This window comes from Papio anubis, chromosome 11 (assembly GCF_008728515.1).
Source record: "Papio anubis isolate 15944 chromosome 11, Panubis1.0, whole genome shotgun sequence".
Classification (NCBI taxonomy): domain Eukaryota; kingdom Metazoa; phylum Chordata; class Mammalia; order Primates; family Cercopithecidae; genus Papio; species Papio anubis.
Genome location: NC_044986.1, coordinates 45,474,432 through 45,497,018, shown reverse-complemented (window position 1 = coordinate 45,497,018; position 22,587 = coordinate 45,474,432). Strand labels below are relative to the sequence as shown.

At 36.5% G+C, this 22,587-nt stretch overlaps 1 protein-coding gene across 1 annotated transcript in view; it reads right to left on the bottom strand.

Moving 5' to 3' along the window:
• Positions 1-20,299, bottom strand: part of LOC116268633 (renalase-like) — an 85,633-nt gene extending 65,334 nt beyond the window's left edge. The window contains exons 1-2 of the mRNA XM_031651923.1: positions 20,227-20,299; positions 7,597-7,770 (exon numbers count right to left, since the gene is read on the bottom strand). Of these exons, the coding sequence (XP_031507783.1) occupies positions 7,597-7,770; positions 20,227-20,299 (247 nt within the window). The remainder of the gene's footprint in view (positions 1-7,596; positions 7,771-20,226) is intronic.
• Between the last annotated feature and the right edge of the window lie 2,288 nt (positions 20,300-22,587).

Genomic DNA, 22,587 nt, shown 5'->3' with positions numbered 1-22,587 from the left:
TCCCTATTACAGTTTCTGATTTATTCATGGATTTAAATGTTCCACAGCCCTCATTTTTCATTTCCTCACCTTAAAGAAAAGAGATTATTGGGTTAATGTTGACAGAAGACCATAACTTTTCCTTTAAAAGCTCATAATATTGTCAAAAGGCAACACAGCCCTTCCTGGTTTTGATCATGAGTGTGAGTTAGCATTCTATATATCGTATAGATCAGTGCATCTCTTTATATTCATGAGAACTCTTACATGGCTGCAAATTACTAGTGCAACAGAGCATCATGTATCTTATTTCATTCAGAATTTCTCATTTGAGCAGACTTCATGAAACTGTGTTTTGTGAGCGTAGGGACTATGGAATCCTCAGTCCTTAGCACAATGCCTGGCACACAGAAGGAATTCAATACATAATTGTATATATTTGTACAATTGAATGAGGATGAAAGACACAAATATTTGGGAGTTCAATTTTGCTGAAAGACACTTCCATAGCAGTATATTCCATAAGATACATTTAAAGTTTATTTTTGATTTCTGTATTTAGCTGATTTTCTACTTTTATTCCATCTCTGGCATTGATTTTCATACTGAGTTAAGTTGCTTTGCAAGTGAGAGGGCAAATGTTATCTTAGATGTAAATCTTTCCCATTGAGGATAACTTGACAGGGAAACTAGAGGCTGACAGGGGTCTGTTGTTTTTACTTTGTGTGCAAATGTTCTCCTTACAAAATGGGCTGAGTTATTTCATTCTCTAATGAAAGTCCCCTCCTCTTTATTTTAAATAACAGAGATGGAGTTGGGATCTCGCTAGGTATTCCAGGCTGGTTGTGAACTCCTGGCCTCAGGCAATCCTCCTGCCTTGGCCTCCCACAGTGGTGAGATTATAGGCATAAGCAACCATACCTGGTTCCCATATTTGGTTTTAAAAGTGAGAAATATATGAAATCAGACTATTCTATTTTATAATTTGTGCCTATTAATTTAAATAACAAAAAATAGATGTTTTTATGTATACATGTATGTGTATATACACATATTATATATAAGTACTTATACATATTCTCTCTCTATATTTTTTTCTTCCTGAGAGACCACCCCAAGATCTGATATTACCATCATATTTTGTGACATCACTATAATAATGAGATGAAGATTTGCTATTAGTATTTGACAGCTGTTAATTAAATTGCCTTAACAGATTTATAGGGAAAACATCGGTTACATAATTGAATTACAAATAACTATGTCTATTATATAAACAACAAAATATCATGATTACTAGTCACTGCTTATTATTTTAAGATGAGGATTACTACTTTATCTGAGAGCTCTGATATTTTAAAACAAAAGCCCAAACTGGAAACCTGACAGTTTTTCATGATTATGGTTCTTCTTTTCTTTTCCTTCTTTCTTTTTTCCCTCTTCTTGGTCTTCTTTTTTTGTTCTACTTATAAAGTTTTACCTGTCTGGATTGCATTTTCTGCAAGTTCAAATAGTTCCATGTTCATTCAATTCTTAAGAGGACCATTTTGTGTTATAAATTTCATGGCTATTTGTTTAACTGGAATAATCATGAACTCTTTTAAGTGTCACAACATGAATGGATTTAAAGTCACAGGACCATCCCAATTATTTATAACATCTCATATTATGTCCTTGTTTTTATAAAGAGTTGACGTAATAGTCATATGGAATAACATTCTTGCATATTTTGCAAAACAGCCATTAAAGGTATTATATATTAGTGTTTGTTACTCAGAGATTCTAACAATAAAATTCTTGCAAGGATAAACTCTATGAATAAACTCTAAGTTTGTTCATTTGCTTTTCTTCTTTTAAGATGAGTTGGATTATTTTCTTTGGTAAGATATTGAAAACTATGTCATTATGTCCATTGGCCATCACATCTCTAGAATTCAGATTGCCTTAATCGCCTCAGATTGCTGCCTATTGGCTATTTTATTGATCATTAACACTCCTCCAGATGGTGACAAGGAAAGAATGCTAAATTTCTGATCAATCATTTTCAGGGTTGCTTACTCATTTTATTTATTTAAGCTGCCCTAACTCCTATCTGTACTGGTAACAGAGGCTGCATTCACCTAAGTTAGATTTTTATATTTATGCCCTTTGCTTCAGAGACTATAATGTCCAAATTGAAGACTGGAATTGTTAATTATAATAATAGGTACCATAAATACTGACTTACTTTCTAAATGCCAAGCAAAGCTCTTCATATGTTCAAATCATTTAATTCTCAGTAACCCTTTGGTATGGTATGGTATTATTTTACTCATCTTATTAAGGAGGCAACAGATAGTTTAATTTACCCAAAGTTACACAGTTAGTCAGTGGTGCTGAGTTGAGTCTGGACTCCCGGACAGTCTAACTTCAAATTTAAGATCCTGGGATGGAGCTCAGAGATCTTCTTCAGAAGTAAATGTATCTCACTTGTGGCACTATTCCTTATGTCCTCTACATGACAGACATTGCTAATTGTTGGCAGATCTTTTTCTACTGAGTCTATACCCAGCCTGGGAATCATTCTTAGTTGTTGTCCCAGGTGGCAATTACTTACTGAATGATTCTCAGTTGTGTTGAAACCTATTTATCATTCACACAGGTCTAATCTGTTCCTTTTACAGAATGATTTATGCCAAATGTTTTAGTAGAAACTGGCTAAATGTTCACCAGATCCACTTTTTCTTCCTACATATATAGGTAGACTACATTTCCAGCTTTTCTTCCAAATAAGTGTGGTCACATAACCGTGTCCTAACCAACAGAATGTGAGCACACCTGAGGTGCACCATTTCTAGGCTTACCTCTAAAAACTCCTCTGGCTCTCCTCCATCCTCTTTCCATCCACAGATTGATGTCTATGAGTACACTGACTCTGTTAGTTACCTGATGAAGTTTGCAGAAAAATGGATGGAGCCTGCGTTCCTAAATAAAGCTTTGAAGAAAGCTACCTACCAATCACAAATACCTGTTTGGGCTTTATATGAGCAAGAAATAAACCTCAGTCATGTTCAGGCCATTAAAGGTTTTGGGTATGTTTACTACAAAAACTAGCATTACAAATACAAGGCCTATACAAAAGTACAAAAGTAGCATTTTTTCAGAAGCAGAATCTGAATCTAGGTCTTGTAAGTCCCAATTCTTGCCACTACGCCAAGCTTACTAATTTTAAAAACTAATATGATAAACACCTTATTTTAATATAAGTTTTCTCAAATTTTAACTCCATGAAGATTTGAGTTCATTGGCAACAAGGGTTCTCTCATTTCTAAAAAAAATCTCAAGTATTTCCCAATTGATGCCTTCAGGACCAGACCTCCCACTCCAGTTATCTGGCCTATAATTCCTGCCCAGGTGTGAAGCATGAAAGGTGACATCAAGTCAGTGCTTCTAAAATGTATACTTGGGAACCATTTCTATGGGATGTTAGTAGGTTTGGTGCTGAAATACAATAACCCATGGTCAAGCACATTTAGGAAATTCTAGATTAAAAGAAGTAAAAAGGTGTCTTTTCTGTAGGAATATCCTTTAATAAGATAACATGTCCTGAGATTCTCCAAAATAAACGTCTGTAATATTTTGCAAATTTATTTGATGACAGAGCCCTTTTTCAAAGAGCAACTCAAGGAAATAGTGTTCCACTGAACACATTTTGGGAAACACAAACAAGGATATTGAGGCATATTCATAACTATTGTTACTTAAAGTTGGGTCTAGTACATCTTGGAATCTACTCCCTCTGCCTAAAGAAACTTTGGTTCTGGCTGTGCCTTTCTACATGTACTACCTATTCCTGACTTCTAACAAATGATTATGCCTTGATCTGTAGGCTTCTTCTATATCCTCTAGCTCTTTTCAAGACTTAACAACTGACTGTATTTTGTGGTCTCCACCATGCCAGACTTTATCTTATTGCTTCTCTACCCTGACGGAACACAAATGTTTGATTGGTTGTGTATGTATGTTGTAGTATTAATTCTTGATTCAATCAAACACCCCACATAAAGCAAGGGTGTGGGGTAGTATTACTGGCGTAAAGAAACATCTCCTGGCTGGGTACAGTGGCTCACGCCTGTAATCCCAGCCCTTTGGGAGGCCAAGGCGGTTGGATCACTTGAGGTCAGGGGTTCGAGACCAGCCTGGCCAACTTGGTGAAACCCTGTCTCTACTAAAAGTACAAAAAAAATTAGCTGGGCATGGTGACAGGCACCTGTACTCCCAGCTACTTGGCAGCCTGAGGCAGGAGAATCACTTAAGCCCAGGAGGCAGAGATTGCAGTGAGCAGAGATCTTGCCACTGCACTCCATCCTGGGCAACACAGCGAGACTCTGTCAAAAACAAAAACAAAAACAAAAAACAAACAAACAAAAAAAACAACTCTTACTGTCCTAGTTAAATATCAATATCAATAAAATCAGTGAAGTTACATTATATGGGCATTTGTAGTATGTGAATTCAGCTAGACCCATTTAGTATCCTGGCCCCCAGATAGAAAAAATAGTTTAAATGCAAAGCAGTTAGATTTTATGTTATGAAATGCCATTACTGGCATTCTGTATCACTTAATTTAAAACTTGCATAATTGAAGATTAATTTCCCATACAGCTGTCAAAGAAAAGCAGGCATTTCTTTGCTTGCTGAAGTGGCACCACCATGGGCTGTAGCAAAAACATGGTTTCCAATTCAGGTAGCCCACTCCTTTTAATATTGTATGATTGTTGATATAAAAAAATTTAAATTCTATTATTTCAAATGCTTCCAATCACATGAGAGAATTTATTAATCTTTTATGTTGTACTCTTTCAAATTTGCATAATTTTATAAATTACTGCACTGTACTGTGGGTGCTTTTACCCACCATCCTACTCCATTTTTACAGCAGATTTATAGTCTGTTAGGAGATATGACTCTGTTATTTCTTTCCTTCCTGTGTGCCTTTCATAGTAGAAAATATCACTGGGTCCTACAATTCCAAACCAACTTTAATCTGGCTTCACCAAAGAAACAGAAATCTACTGAATGTTGGGAAAATAGTTGCACTGAATTTACTGAAAGATGTTACATCATTCTCTAAAATGTCATATAGTTTTAAGAAACTTTGAAGGTAAGTTTGAATATACATGACTCTTTTTATGTGACAACTTTAGAACTTTACCTCCCATATAAGATGTGACTCTACTTGGAGATAATGGACATTATTGATTGCTAAGCCAGCATTTAGTACTTCCTTTCTTCCTCCTAACAAAACTCTATCTTATTCAGATAGCACTCCTCATAACTAAGGGAAAGAGGATCCTAGTACCAGTTCCAGGACTAGATCTGGACTTGTGTAGGCTTACCACGTTGCTCCCACCCTCTTTGCCAGTGACTGGTTTTGGAGCACTCAAGTAATCCAATTCTGGTCTGTGACACATGAGGAGAAGTCGACCAAAAGGCTTCTGTAAAGATTTCCTTGATTATTATTAGTATATATTATTATTATTTTTTGAGACAGAGTCTCACACTGTCACCCAGGCTGGAGTGCAGTGGCACGATCTTCACTCAGTGCAACCTCCGCCTCCTGGGTTCAAGCGACTCTCCTGCCTCAGGCTCCCGCGTAGCTGGGATTACAGGCGCCTGTCACGATGCCCAGCTATTTTTTTGTAATTTTAGTAGAGATGGGGTTTCATTACGTTGACCTGGCTGGTCTTGAACTCCTGACCTCGTGATCCACCCACCTTGGCCTCCCAAGATTTCCTTGATCCTTAGCCAGTGATAGTTCATTTCATTCCTAAGCATGTTGTTAGGTTCAGTGTGACTCCAATAGCTATTGCCATCTTGCTGCCAGTCCTCTGAGGATGTCCACATTGAGAGTAGAAGAGAGCAGAGAAAGACAAAACCTAGGTCTTTTAAGATATTGCTCAGTTCCTGAATCAATGAACCCTGAAGTCTCTCCAATCTTCTCCTTAGATAATGTATTATTAGTCAGCCCAGGCTACTATAACAAAATACCATAGACTGGGTGACTTAAACAACAGAAATTTCTCACAGTTCTGGAGGCTGGGAAGTCCAAGATCAAGGTGCCGGTAGATTTGGCTCTTAGTTGGGGCTGTGTTCCTGGCTTGCAGATAGCTGCCTTCTTATTACGTCCTCACATGGTATGTGCAAGCCAGGATAGAGAGAGAGAGCTTTCTCTCTTTTGTTCTTCTTATAAGGCCATCAACCCTACATGGATAGGGTCCTACCTTTAGGACCTCATTTAATCTTAATTACCTCCTAGAACCCCATCTCGAAATACAACCATATTGGGCTTAGGGCTTCAACCTATGTCTATGGAGGAGACACAATTCAGTCCATAGTAGATAATATAACAAATGTCTTTATGCTGTTAAACAAGTTTAAAATTTTTTTCTGTTATATACAACTGAATACACCCTGACAGATATCATATCTTATGATGAAATATACAAAGGATAATATCTAATTCATGCCATATAACATGAAAAGATCAAGGGTTAATCTTCTTTTCTCAGAATAAAGCAGTTGTAGAGTTAAAAATGGTTAGTCCATTGCAGTTCTAAGGCATTTCATGAACTGCTGATTGTACATATATGTGGTATCATGTTAACATAAACAGTCCAGCCCTAAGGGAGTTTTAAGTTATAAAAGAAACATTTTTCTAAGATTATGAGCTCTGATATAAAAACCATACTCCAGCCCAGTTCTATCATTATGAAGGTCTGGTGAGCTGAGAGATGTTAGTTGGTGATTTTATCAAGCCAGACTTCTAACTAATGGCTTGGTGAAGCCATCACTGTCCCATAAAATACCATAACAGATTGACAGGACGATTCAAGAGCTTTAGTCACTTTACATCCTTATGGTTATTCCACAAAAAGCAGCATCTCAGGGATCACTGCAATCCTACAAATGAGAATACACTTTCACCTTTTTGCCTAAAAGGAATCAGTTATGTTTTTCTTACAATTCAAATCTAACTTTTATAACTATCTTCAACAAAAACGGTGGAGTGTAGATTTATCACATTCTAGTAAAGCTCTCATGAAACATTTTACTCGTTACATTGTTTCTAAAGTAAATTTACCATTTTCCCCCAGATGAAATGCAAATAAACAATAAAATTATATTGAAGTGAAGGATTTTCATAACATAGTAAAATTCTCCTTTAATTTCCAGCTGAGGGAGTGGAAGAGCAGCACTTATCAAATTAGAAAAAAAAATACCCAAACCAAACAAACAAAAACAAACTTCACCAAGAAACAAATGAGAGATACATTTGCATATAGATGCATCCATATTAAAGAAATAGAACTTGGGTCATTTTGAAATCTTAAACCTTCTGACACTATTTTCATGAACTCAGTAATATAAACCATGTGGTGAATGAAATTCTGAAAAACTTTGCCGGTTTCACTGTGTATTTTATTACTGGCCAAATGTGACATTAAATTTTATCCCCTGTGGCTTGGAGTTAAATGCTTGCTCTGTTCAGAATGGCAACACTCAATTAAACAGCATTTTTCATGATCTACACCCACCATTGTTACTGTATTTAAGGGAAATAATGGGGGTACTGACCTATATTGCGCTTCTTATTATCAATGGAGACGAAGCGTATGCAGGGATTACTGGTGATGTACTGCCCAGCCCAAGGGACATCAATCTTCGTGCCAGCTTCATAAAAGAGGCCCAGAGCATATCGAGAGGAGTAGCTCACAGCCTCCAGTTGCTGCCTTTGGCATTCACTAATTACTGTGGAAGAAAAAATAAAAGGCATCAAACTTAAAAATATCATCTTTCCTTTTAGTACATCAAATATAAAACTCCTTTAAATCAGTTACAACAGCTTCTACCAATTCCATCTCACTTACAATGAATTTTGAAAGGTAATGTAAAATAGCATCAGCTCTAATTTCTTTTTGGAATAATTCTTAACTTTGGCACATTGTTTTTATGAAGTTGAAGGTTCACAATCTTTGGAATGGCACTCAAGGTTCTCAAAATCTGGCTCCAAATTGCTTTTCTATTCTGATATTCTAGTCCTTGGACTGTCTGGCCACATTATAGATTCCATATACTGACCCCTTACTACAAGTCAGGGTATTTGCTATATACTTGGCATAAGCATTTCACTCTATCATAATAGTTTTAAAAGGTAGAGTATAATTTCCAAGTTACAGATGAGGAGGCTGATGCTCTATCTCTTATGACCTCTTAAATTGTTCCATGGATACAAGGTGGGAATAACACACACTGGGGCCTGTTGGGAATGGGGGCATTGTGGAGGGAGGGCATCAGGATGAAGAGCTAATGTATGCTGGGTTTAATACCTAGGTGATGGGATGATCTGTGCAGCAAACCACCATGGCACATGATTATCTATGTAACAAACCTGAGTATCCTGCACATGTATACCTGAACTTTAAAGTTGAAGAACACAAAAACTGCTACACACACACACACACACACACACACACACACAAATTGCTCCATGTCATAGAGTGATTTGTTCGCCTGTCATCTTTCTGCCAGTGCATTATAATAGCTTCTTAAGCAGAGGGACCACACCTTAGTCATCTTTGTTTACAGGTCCCTACTGTACTCATTACAAGCACACCAAAGATGAAACTTTAAAGGGATAGAAAGGCAAACACAGACATGCAAAGAAATAATGTCTTTGTCAACTTCTTCACAAAAGAAGTTGAAATGTAGGAGGTAAATAATAGGAAAAGCCTGGAAAAGGAATTGAGTAGGTTTAGGTTTAAATCCTGACTCTCCACTTACCAGATATGTGACACTGGTTAAACTACTTAATTGCTCTGATTACAGTTCTCTTGTCTATACTCGCAATAATAGTACAGAATGCATTAGTCTGTTGTGAGGATTATATGAAATAATGCATAGCACAGTGCTTGGCATATAATAAGTGTTCATTAAATAGTGACTTTTTCTACTATAGATAGAAAAAAAATACTTGGGAAAATGGGACAAGAAAACATACTTAGGAAAATGGGATAATGTTCCATCCTGAGGTGGGGAAAGAAGACATATTTTCCACTTTTCACTTTCTATCTGCAATACCCCTACCTTTAAGGTCTCAGGGAGCTGCTTGTTTATGTATGTACAACATTAATAGTTTAGGTTTCAGAGAAGGTCATAGTTCTGTTCTGCCTTAGAAGGCTCGTTCAGACATGGAACACATGGGAAATTCTCATTTAATTGGGGTAAAATATCCTAATCTACAACAGTAGGGATAAGCAAACCTCAAGGATGAGGGGGCAACTTTAGTTAAATATTACAGAAGTAGCTTTAGGAGGTAGAGAGAGGCAGGAAAGGGATTCAATAAATGATTATAGCACAGTAATAATCCTATACATTATTTCAACTATAAAACATTTTTACAACCATGACCTAATTTAGTCTTCACAAAAGCCATCCTCATTTCACATCCCCAGGAAGGTGAGATTCAGATTGGTTAACTAACCTGCCTTAGGTTACACAGCTTCCAAGTTGTGTGGCCAAGATGAAGCAAGCCAGAGCTCCCACATTGGAGCTACACATATATTCTTATAACCCTACACTTTCCTCTGCTCATCTGCAAGTCTGAGTTTCAGAATAAACTTTGGCATTGCTTTCTCCTTGACATTAATGGCTATTTTGTATTCATAAGTAAAAGCCATATTTCCCTTTAACCATAATTTTCTGCCTTATTAAAAGCTGTAACTACTTGATGAACGAATGATCTGACATTGGCCTCATTACACTCAATGAATTTGGAACTTCATTTTTTAATTTAATCTGCTTTTAAAGTTGTGGCTTGATGTTATACTTACTGTTTTCTAAGAGGGAGGAGGTGAAACATATTAATGCTAGCCGCTGAGCACATAATCACTGTTTCCCATTTTTTAAATTAAAAAAAAAACAAACAAACACTAACCAAACAAAACTGTGTAGTTAGCTACTTAGTAACTGAAAGGGCCTAAAACTTTTACTTTTTTTAACCAACACTGAAGGGTCAATATGTTGACAACCAAATCAGTCCTCTCCCCACCCCCCTATTTTTTGCTAGCTTTTAGACAAACTGCCAAGTGGTAAATCCCACTGGGTAGCCCGTTGAAAAGGTAATTGATATCTATATAGAAAGAGCAATTAACCTTACACACCCTTGTCTATTCCAGGGGCTCTACAATTCATTCTGAGAACAGGGAGGTGAGACTTCTGACTGAAACTATCACAATTTCTGGACATTCACTGACAAAAACTTTGTCTTCAGAGCCTTAAAAGTTTTTTATTGTTGGAATGCGGGCAGCATCTTAAAAAAAGATCTCACTTTGTTTTAAAAAGTTTCTAGTGCAAAATGCTAAAGAACCCAGCCCTAGGTCCCACATATTTTGGCAAGCAAAACAATAGATTCTTTCTTATCATGTTTTCAAATAGGACAAATGACCACAAATCAAGGCTTATATAAAAAGGCCTAATTCCAAAGTAATAAATCTTTACCTGGCTGTCATCCTCATTTAATTCTCAACCAATAGGATTATATAATCCAATAGGATTATATAACCCACAAACACACATACACACACATATATGTAAGATATGTTATATAATATATATCTTACACATACATAAATAATATAAAACATATTTTATGACTATGAGTAAAATGGCTAAAAATTGTAGTGAACAGAGTAGTTCACATACATACTTTCATTAATGAGGAAAATTGTGCTTATTTCATTTTCCTTGTGCCTGTGTCTTTGTGTGCATGAGTGGGTTTGTGGGAGGTGAAGAGCAGAGGGAGAAAAAGAGAGAGAAGAGGAGAGTGAGAGAGAGGAACAGAAGACCTGGCTGTACTCTTGAATAACACTGAGCAAATATTTCATTTTCTTTGTTTCCTCATGTAATTTCATTCTGTTAGTTTCCAAACCTATAAAAGAAGGTTAATAATACATATTCTGCCTATTTTCTACATTTTTTGGTGACAATCAAATCAATCTATCCATCCATCCATCCATCCATCCATCCATCCATCCATCCATCCATCCATCCATCCATCCATCCTTCCATTACTTTATGCCATGCACTTTTCTAGACGTTAGGGCTGTAAAGCAGAAAGATAAAGTCCCTGCTCTCATGTAGCCTACATACTAGTGGCAGAAAGGCCATTATAAATCAATAATCAAGTAAATGATATGTCAGTTGGTGATAATAGCTATAAGGAAAAATAAAGCAGGTAAAGGGATAAGAACAGGTTTGAGTGAGGCTGTTTTATATAGACTGTCAGGGGTATGTGTTACCTCTGAGGTTTTTACTTGGATTGACATGGGAAGCTACTACTCGTTATGAGCCAGGGAAAGACATGGCATTCCTTCTGTCTTAAAATTCTCATTCTGGCTACTGGTGAAGATACAGGGGTGCAAGAGTGGAACTGGGACAAGCAGCTTTTGCAGAAGTCTTAGATTAGAGAGAACAGTAGAGGAAGCCAGAAGTGGCTACAGTTTGGATGAAATATATAGGGTGTGTGTGTGTGTGTGTGTGTGTTTATGCATATGTGTATATACTCTTAAACAAAAATTATGAGAGGCTATTGATTTGGGCTAAGATCTTGCACTAGGTCCCAACAGACCAACCTAAACTGGAGTCACTCATGCTAATGTTCCTGATCGCCAAACCAAAACCTAAGCTGTTACTTGCAAGATCCGACCTGAGAGATTAGGGGAGAAGGTCAGTTTTCCAAAAACAAAAAAAAAAAAAAAAAGAAAAAAAAGGAAATCCATAACAACCAATCCAAAGGGCCCAGTCAACCTGAGCTGAGCGGGCATAATAACCAAGTCCCCACTGCTTTAATCCATACGAGGAGAGTAACCTTTAGTAACCTGATGTTAACCAATTTACCTTTTGCACTAGATGTTTCCTTGTTCCCGCTCAAGTTGCCTTACAAAAACCAACTCATGGCCAGTGGAGTTCTCTATTAAACCCATTCACTGGCCATGACCTCATGGCCAGTGGAGATCTTGTCTGTTTTATAGACTGGATGCTGACTGGTTTATGAATTGCTAATAAAAGTCAATTAACTCATTAACACTTCATTTGTTGAAATGTTGTCATTTCACATACATGCACACAATATATGTGTATATAAATATATAATATGTATAATGTAAATTTTAATAGAGGTTTAACATACATAGAGAAAATTATGCCTTGATGAATTTTCATGAAGTGAACACACCCGTATAACCGGCAGCCAGATCAAGAAACAGAGCATTACCAGGATCCCAGAAGCTACCTTCTGCTCCTTTTCCAGGCACTCTTTTCCTGCGGCACGTAATCAGGAATCCTAAATTCCAACATCATAGATTACTTTAGCTGTTTTTGAACTTTACATGAACAGAATGATATGGTATATATTTTTTGTGTCTGGCTTCTTTCACTCAATATTATGTTTGTTATATAAATGTTGTTAGATGTAGTTAATTAATTGTAGGACAGTATTGCTTATACGTATATACTACAAGTTACTTATCCATTCCACTGTTGATGAATATTGGGATTGTTCGTAGATTTTGGTTATCACACATTTAATGTGAAGAACATATGTACGTGATTCTCTAGTACTGGAATTCTGGAATGATGGAGCTCACATAATTCAGTTTTAGTAAATACTGCCAAATGGTTTACTAAAGTGATTGTACCAGTTTGTACTTCCACCAGGTGTGTATGAAAGCTGAGTTGTTCCACATTGTTGCCAGAATTGGCTACTATCTGTCTTTTTAATCTGGGATGTAGAGATACTATTACATTGTGGTTTTAATTTATATTCCATGGTGACTAATACTTGAAAACTATTCCATGTTTGTCATTCATATATCCTTTTGTCACTGCTTGTTCAAATCTTTGCCCATTTTTTCTTTTGGGCTGTCTTTTTCTTATTGCAATACAGGAGTTCTTTATATATTGTGGATATGAATCTTAAATATGAATTTATTTAAAACTTCCTTCCTGAGTGGCCTGCCTTTTAACCCTCCTAAAAGTATGATTTGATGAACAGAGTTTTAATTTTAATATAGCCCAACTTATTTTGTTTTCATTTATAATTAACACTTCTGTGTCCTGCTTAAGATGTTTTTGCCAATAGCCTACTTCAAGATCATAAAGATGTTTTCTTAGGTTTTTTTTTTTTTTTTTTTTTTTTTTCCTTGAAAGCTTTATTAGTTTACATTTCATGAGATTTTGGACATATTTTAAAGTCATAGGCAGCCAGGATTCCTATTGGCTTTGAAAGGTGGTGCGAGAGAAAGAGACCAAATATATTGAATGCTACTTCCCCTCATTCACCCTAATTAAATAAACAATAGCTTTATTATCCTATTATTTTAGAAATTACAATATAAAAATAAGACACTAGATTGTAAGCAACTTGAGGCAAAGACTGTGCTTCATGAGCTTTGTATGTCCGGGTCCTACAACAGTGACTAGTGAACAATGGCATTCAATAAATACAATGAATATATCCTTATTTCAGAAAATTTGGCAAGTAGGCAAGGATATAAAGAGGGAAAAGGTAAAAATATCACCGTATTTTCATTATTCAGATAAACAAGTAACATTTTGATGTTTTTCCTTTAGTATTATGATAGTTTTTCTCTAAACATGGTTGTGATCAGATTGGACATATAATTTTGTGTACTGAATTTCTGCTTACTGTAAGACCAAAAGCCCTAATTGTAAATATTTTAATGCCTCTATAATATTTGATGAAATGTATGTTACATAATTTGTTTAATCATTGCATTAATGTTGAACATTCATTTCCTTTTTTCTATTATAAGAAACACTATTATGCACATCTTTGTGCAGATTTTTATCTATGTTTCTAATTATTTTCCTTAAGATAGAAATTGAAAGTGGAATTACTGTTAAATGGTTTTTCAGAAACACTATACCAATTTATAATTTCTACTAATGGTATACAAAAGACCCATTTCACTGTATTCCTTGCTTATATTAAGTAATTTCTGTTATTTGCTAGGAAAAATAGATCTCGCTTTGGTTCTAATATAGTAAGACTAAACATTCTTCATATGACTAAAGGCCTGTATATATTTTCTCTTTTGCAAGCAATCTGTTCATGTCATTTTGCTAACTGGTCTATTAGATTCTTCATGTTATTAAATTGATTTATATTAATGGGTGATACTGGCATTCTAAATTTATTGTATGTTATACAATTTTTCCTGTTTACTTTTTAGTATTGTATATATTATAATATTTACAAGGATAATCAGTTTCTTTCCTCCCTCCCCATGACTCTTCTTTCTTTGAACAGAGACAAGAAGTCTATTTATGCTGGTTATTCTTGCTCTCCTATGTCCACTCCTTGCCCTTCTCTGCTTTGATCTGTGCCCAGGGAGACTGGCTCCTTTACGGGCTGAATTCCTAGAGTTCTGGTTTCTGGAAGGTTTTGGTCAATTGGTGACATAGGCAGGGGATTCTCAGGTAGGAGACAGAGGCTGGAATATTGATTCCTCCTGTTCGGTCCTGCTTTGCCAAGTATTGGCAATGGTGAGCTCCTTTACAGCTAAAGTTCCTTTCAGGTGGCTCTTCTCCCCTAGTTCCAACTCTCATGGGGCATTGGTAACCTTTTCTTCCCTTACCCATTTAGGCCTAGGACTAGTAATGGCTTCCTGCTGTTACTAGTTCCTAGGTGCCACAACATCCCTGGCTGGCTGCCTTAACCCTGCCCACTGTTTTGTGAATACCCCTTCCTTAAATTCTTTTTTTGGAGACAGAATCCCACTCTGTTGCCCAGGATGGAGTGCAGAGGTGCAATCTTTGCTCACTGCAACCTCCGCCTCCTGGGTTCAAGCTATTCTCCTGCCTCATCCTCCCGAGTAACTGGGATAAGATGTACATGCAACCATGCCTGGCTAATTTTGTGGGTGTTTGTGTATTTTTAGCAGAGACGGGATTTCACCATGTTGGCTAGGCTGATTTTGAACTCCTAACCTCAAATCATCCACCCGCCTCGGCCTCCCAAAGTGTTGGGATTACAGGCATAAGCCACCATGCCCAGCCTCTTAAATTCTTTACATAAAACTGTTTCACATATACCGTCTATTTCTTGCTGGGACCCGGACCGAAACAATATTTAACTGTATTTTCATCTAGCTTCTTCTAGGAAAGCACTCTGAAGCCAAGTAGAAACATAATACTCCTAGGCAGTAGTAGAGATCAACCTCTTAAAACCAAATCCATGGGCCCAGGAGTATGGTAAGAATGTTGTGCAACTTATAAATGTCTGTTTTTTCATAAGTAAATAAGGTACTACTTTCAGATGCACTTCTCTTCACATCATACTGACTTTGGGGGTATGATTATGAAGATTTTAATGTTAATAGTAAAATAAAAACTTTTTTTTTTTTAGCATATCATGGTATTTATTACCAATATTACAGTTATTGGTAAATGCTGCTCACATTGATACTTGGTGCTCAAAGCCTTTAAGCTTCAGCCAGTTTTGTTGTTTACAGCAAATTACAGAAGATTGCTAATTTCCTGATTTACCACCATATGTAAAGCATTTTAGCTCAGGGACAGCTGAAGTTAGGAAGCCAATTTGTTTTATAACTAAGTTCTGATCGAGGAAAACAGCTCTTGATTTAGTTATTACCTTTATTTTTTATGGTGAATTCCAAGAATGTCAAGAAATGTTGTGCATGAATTAACTACTTATATTAGACCATCTAGCTCTGTGGGCTTTGTTTGTACACAAGGGCAATAGTATCTTAGCCAGAATAACCGGTTCCTCTTTACCCAAAGTGGCTGTAGAAATAGTGCTGAAAGTCCCGTTTTCCATAAACAGTTCTCCTAGCAGGTCAGGATAGTTTGAAATTTTACTACTCATGAGTCATTCCTTTCCTATAAAAGCACAGAATCAGTCTTGTTTCACTTCACCTGGAATAAATTGAATGTTAACTTGGACTCTATAGGTATAGAAGTCATTAAGGCTGGAAGCACAGTTTTAGAAATAGTCTTGGCAAGCAATAAATCTCGAGTTTATTGGCGACAGACTTCAGCAGTTATATCTATGTGGGATTTCCCTGAGGAAATATTTCTTTCATCCTGAGAAGCATCTCTGGAGTCAGAAAAATTTGGGTTTGAATTCTGTTTCTGACATTTATCTGTGTGACATTGGTCAAGCTACTTAATCCCTCTAAGCATCTGTTTTCCTGCAAAATAAGAGTAATAATATTGCCTGCCTTAAAGATTGCTAGAAAAATTAAACAAGATAATAGTAAGTGTTTAACACAATACCTAGCACATAATAAGTGTACTGTAAAAATCCAACATGACCGTACTTGATTTTAAAAGCCTTCAGAGGTGTCTATGTGTATATCACACTTTAGAAACGTTTTTAGAAAGCTTTTAGAGGTGGCATCCTAATATTCAAGCATATCAGGATGATACTAAATCAAAGACACGTCTTTGTCTAGTAAAGTGCACAACTACACTTCACTTTTCAGAGTAGAGAATAAAAACAAAACAAAACAAAACTTTTCAGAGTATTAAGAATGTCAAAAGTATTTTGGGCAATAATTTTTGAAAAATTAATGTACATCGTGGAATTCTTTGGTTATCTTTCTACTTTAGAAGGCTGAATGTTCAAAGATATGTCTTTGGAAATGAATGAAAACCAAATTTTGGATCATTACTCTAGCATTATATTTCTTAATCCTATCCCACAGTTGTATAAAAGGGCACAGAAGTGGCTTTCCTTGTATTGTCTTCTGCTCACTTGAGATTATTTTTTGGTAAACATTTAGGATTAAGCTGTTTTTACACTCGTGTGTTTATGGAGAATGCTAATCATTACCTGAGTACAAATCATGACTTGAATACACTGTCTAACAGGTAAATTCTGCCTAGTTGCTATGCATAGCTGGCTTTTTTTGGAAGTCATCAGAAGGAAAGCATTGGTGTTATAGGACAATAAAGTTCATATCGGCCGGGCGCGGTGGCTCAAGCCTGTAATCCTAGCACTTTGGGAGGCGAGGCAGTGGATCGAGGTCAGAAGATGAGACCATCCTGGCTAACGGTGAAACCCGTCTCTACTAAAAATACAAAAAACTAGCCAGGCAAGGTGGCGGGCGCCTGTAGTCCCAGCTACTCGGGAGGCTGAGGCAGGAGAATGGCGTAAACCCGGGAGGCGGAGCTTGCAGTGAGCTGAGATCCGGCCACTGCACTCCAGCCCGGGTGACAGAGCCAGACTCCGTCTCAAAAAAAAAAAAAAAAAAAAAAAGTTCATATCTAGCAAGAGAAAGTTATCTTAATATTTCCCAAATTGTGTGGGACCCTAACAATCAATGCATTAAGTGGCATTTAAAAGGAAAGAAAAGAACATAAAGACATCTGAAGTTTCTAAAATATAATAATACTTAATAGATCATGACTTTTGTTCCTGTAGGATAAAAATAAACAAGGCGTTTTTTTTTTAGAAGCAAGTTCTTCAGCTTCCGTGATGAAACAGGTGATCCTGCCATACTGGGGGCAGATGTCATGCCAAAAGGCCTTTGCAGTACTGTAAAGGCTCAAACTGTTAGTGTGTTACCAGTATTTGTGATTAATCAGGTCCTCTCCCCTCTCCCCCTGGCAATCAGGGAGCGTTTTCTAATCCCTGCTGATTCCCCATCTCTTTAATCATAAAGAACAATCTGTCAAGGAAAAAAGGGTTTTCTCTCTGGTCCCTGCTTTACTGCCTTTTGCCACTCTGTCCTAGCAGCCATTGTAAAAGAGTATTTAGCTATGTAGATGTGACTGTAGCTGGTTTTTCATAAAATCTTATGACTTTCTCTCAATCACATGAAGTCTGCTGCTTTACAAACTACCCACTCTTCTCTTTATCCGGAGGTCCTGTGAAACCGAAATGACATTCAATCGTTTCTATAGCAACATGTTCTAAGCATGGGATTAGAACAAAATAAACATTTTTAAATGCAGGAACTGTTTTCTGAAAGCATGAAAGATTAGTTAACTCAAGCAACATTTATTGTAGGCCTACTATGCATCCAGCACTATGCTAATCACTATAAAAAAATCTCTCAACCACTTAGCAGAGTCTAGAATTAATTTTGGACTGACATGTAAAATAATTTCACTCTAGTTATTATCAGTTTTATCCTTGGGAAAATTCTCGTTGGATTTCAAAATCTAAATGTATTTGGCTTTCTTGTTTTCTTTACAGAGCACATACAGTAAGTCTGCAAACCACAATAATACGGTTGGAAAATGCTTTCCTTATTTCCATGCATTCTAAACTTTTTAGACTATTGTGCCATCATTCTTTTTGTTGGGAAAAATGCTGAGTTTCAGATGGGCAAGAACATGAAAATAAAACATTGTGTGTGCTATTATGCAAAATGTCACAGAATATCATACATATTTTACAGCCACTCTTCCCAGCCTATCCATCTAATTAGTTTATGGCCATGCCATTCATGAGCAATATAGTCATTCTAAAATCCATAACAATAAAAACTTTATTACATGTCACCTCATATTTTTATACAGATATATATTTTTACATTTATGGCTAGAGATACTTTATACCAAGGCAATGACTTGGAGAATTAATATGCTAATTAAAAAGTTTTATAGTTTTAGAAATCAGAAAGCACTATTTGCAAAGACGTGAAATTTGTGGTACTGAAGCAAAACATCAGAGTCTGGTGGTATAAGCTCTAGGACACTCAAAAATAATCTTGTACTTTGCAGATCCACTAGCTTCTTTTCTGTTTACATAATAACAACTCTTCACAAAGCTTAGCTAAAGCCAAAACAAATAAACTAAACTTGGGAATAAAAACTGTAAGAAGCAACAGGCTTCATCTTGTGGAAGCCTACAGCATTTTATTTATTTTAAAACATACTTTCATAACTAACAAAAATCTCAATTTGATGAAAAGCACAATTATTTTTTATCTTCATATCAGCCTACCATTTCTTTGCAATTTTTTTTTTTTTTTTTTTTTTTTGAGACGGAGTCTCGCTCTGTCGCCCGGGCTGGAGTGCAGTGGCCGGATCTCAGCTCACCGCAAGCTCCGCCTCCCGGGTTTACGCTGCCTCAGCCTCCGGAGTAGCTGGGACTACAGGCGCCCGCCTAGTTTTTTGTATTTTCTTAGTACAGACGGGGTTTCACCGTGTTAGCCAGGATGGTCTCGATCTCCTGACCTCATGATCCGCCCGTCTCGGCCTCCCAAAGTGCTGGGATTACAGGCTTGAGCCACCGCGCCTGGCCTTTGCAATGTTTTAAAAGTTTACTTTAATAATGTACTGGTGTTCCCACATTAGTAAAATATTCATTTTTCTTGGTTATCTTTGTTTCCATATTATTATCTTTCTTTTGTTTCCATATATGAAAATGGATGATTGAAATAGGTTTCAATCATTTTCCCCTATTTCCCACCTGAGATTTACATCACTGCAAATGCTGAACCTGAAAAATTCGATGATAGAGGTTATCTTTACCTGAACATTTGCATTTCTGACCCTCAGCAAAAGACTGTGTGTGTATGTATAAATAATTCTATAATAATATAATGTGATGTACAAATTTTATATCACTGAGCTTCAGTTTGCCCTATCTGTTAAGTAGAAGTATGCCCTACCTTAAAGGGTTGTTATGAAGACTAGAAAATTAGAAATTTTATATGTTAATATACAGCTGACACAAAATGGGGGCAAAAAATAATAAAAATAATTATTGTTATTGTTGCAGGAAAAGAGCTCAATAAAATGGCCTTAACTGGTATAAGAAGGTACAATTGTTAAAAGGAGATTCAGCTGTGATAGCAAAAAAGAAAGAAAATGAAAAAGTTGTCCTGGCTCATCTCTGGAAAGACATGAAATTTCATAGCCTAAAGGTGTTTGCTTCTGACCTATAACTTCAGTTGTAGACCAAGTTATCCAAAAGTACTCCTTATTAACCAGGTATCTGTTTTTACCAGGTGTCTGTTATTAATTAGAGTTAGTATATAATTTAATGCAATTAACCAAAGCACCTCTTATGCCTAGAACATAGTAGGTAGTTCACTTCTTTCTTATGACATATTCAAGACTCATGATTTTCCCATTTTTAGAGTCAAAAACATAAATTCCTCCTTTTGCTTTCCTGCCCTAACACACCCACCTCACACACCTGTTTACTCTTTGTTTGCAGGGAAATGCGTACATCTGCTAGGGCGTAATCTCCATGATGAGATGACATATGGGACGTCATTCCATTATTTAAAGAACAAATTCCAAAGATCAAACTTTTCTCCCCACACTTGTGAGTGATACATGGGTCTTCTCAGGGACATTAAAATGGAGCTAGTCTCATTGATTTCGTGGACATTTAGAATACAATTGTTGAGTTACCTGCTGAAATCTTTTCATACATATCTGGTTTTACCCTATGTTATGAATATCCCATGCAGACTGTTTTTCCAAGTTTCTATGCAACTAACCTTGGCACTTACCCCCAGCTCAGGCAGCAAGCAAAGTATTCTGGCTTGATGTCCATCTGATGGTTTACTCTTGCTGCCTCCTACTCCCCACTATAACCGCAAATCACCTCCTCCACACTTGCTCAAGTTCTTACCCAAAGTTTTCACAGTTAACAGCTCACTACTCAGCCAGTTTCCTTCTTAAAGTATATATATCTCCTTTTAAAATTTCCAGTCTTGTTACTCTCGCTCTTCCCTTCAATTTCTTGTCCTGTTGACACAAGATCTCTTCTTAGCTCACCAAATTATCTTCTCTTCCCTTCCTCTTTTATTCCATTTATGAACAAGACGCCAACTTCTACCACAACAACAGAATAAAACAACCTCTAGCTTCAAAGAGAACAAAAAACTCCCAAAATAAATTAAAAATGGCTTTAATACTTAGAGTTGCAGGGACAAGAAAAGCCACATTCTTTTAAAATGAAATTAGATGTCATAAAGGACTATGAACTAGTAAGAGTTCCCTGAAGTCCCCTTCAGAATCTCACAAAAGACTCCATCTTCTTCATCATCTGACTTTTTGTTAATAACCAGTGTCCAATATAAATAGAAACATTGCTTTGTTTCAATTGTATTGCTCTTTCATTTGTACAAATGGTAGTATTTCTATTGTATCAATGATAAACCTCTTCAGGCAAGCCTGAGATGGCAGATTAAAACATTATTTCTATGGGAATACCCATTCCTAATTTGAAACAATCAGATTACCAACAGAGAGTTCATAAACTGAGAGCTGCCTGCAGTGAGAACTGATTTACACTCCGGTTTCTAATTTAGAAACAATTTCACTGTGCTAGTTTCTCCTTTTGCACAAAGATTTAGGATGGTGCAGTAGGGTAAGGAAAAATGACTTCCCTTCACTCTCCTAGGTTCTTTGGCTGGGCTACAGATTAAATCGGCATAAAACATATTAAAATGAGAAAACCATATTTAATAACATGCATGCATGGGAGTCCCACAAAATAAGGGATTGGAAGAAGGATCAGATGATTGAAGTTTATACAGCATCCTGAGGTACAGAAAGAAATAGGGACTTGGCACTTTCAGGGGATGGTGGCAATACAAGCTATGGGAGGATAAGGGGAGAAAATGTATGGTGAATAAAGGTTGTCTTATGAAGACATAAGGTCTCTCATGTAACACAAGTTATCTGGGAGCAGCCCTCAGAAAAATAGGTGTTAATCTGTTGGGTCATGGTGTCCACCTCCAGTCTCTTCTGTGATTGAAGTTAATCTTCCTTGATTGATAAGATTCCCAGGGAGGGAATTCATGACAGTTCAGTTCCTTTTGGGGGCTGTCTTTAGGAAGACTAAAGGGAGCTCAGAGGAAGCCTCTGTGGGCATCCACTGTTCCTCAAGTGTCCTCAGTTCAAAGTAATAAACATACCAATGTGTCATATTTTGGGATGGCATTTCCTGAACCCCTTCAGTGAAAAAAGGAGAAAATAAGAATAGGCACCTCATAGAAAAATTTACCTCTATTTCAAATAATGCATATTGGGAAATTGAATTGAATGATGAAGCAAATAAAATATTTATTTCTTATATGCAATATAGATGAGTCAATGTCGCTTTGAGAAATTTAACGTTTTAATTTGCTAACTTGGTGTTTGTATTTCATTAGCAATTGCGAATGAATAATCTATTCTCTTGCAAGTGTCAAGAAGATAATGTTGTGGGGAAAGCAGCTCCAACTATTACTAGGGCATGACTGGAAAAAGCTTGCACTCTTCATGGTCTTTTTGTAGCCACTGAATCCCTGGCTTTATTTCTATGGTGGCAGGTATACCAAAATCAAAGTGGGATTACACTCACATAACAGTATATATAGCAACCTGCTGTGTGAAATATATGCAAATCTTCCCCTACATACCGTGTAGTTAACTCTACAATTAACAATATATAAATATTGTGGGTAAAATAAATCAATATAATCATACATTCACGTTCACAATATTTAAAAAATATCAAAATGGATTTGGCTAAGAACATAAAACATTTTATTTTTGGAAAAGAAAGTC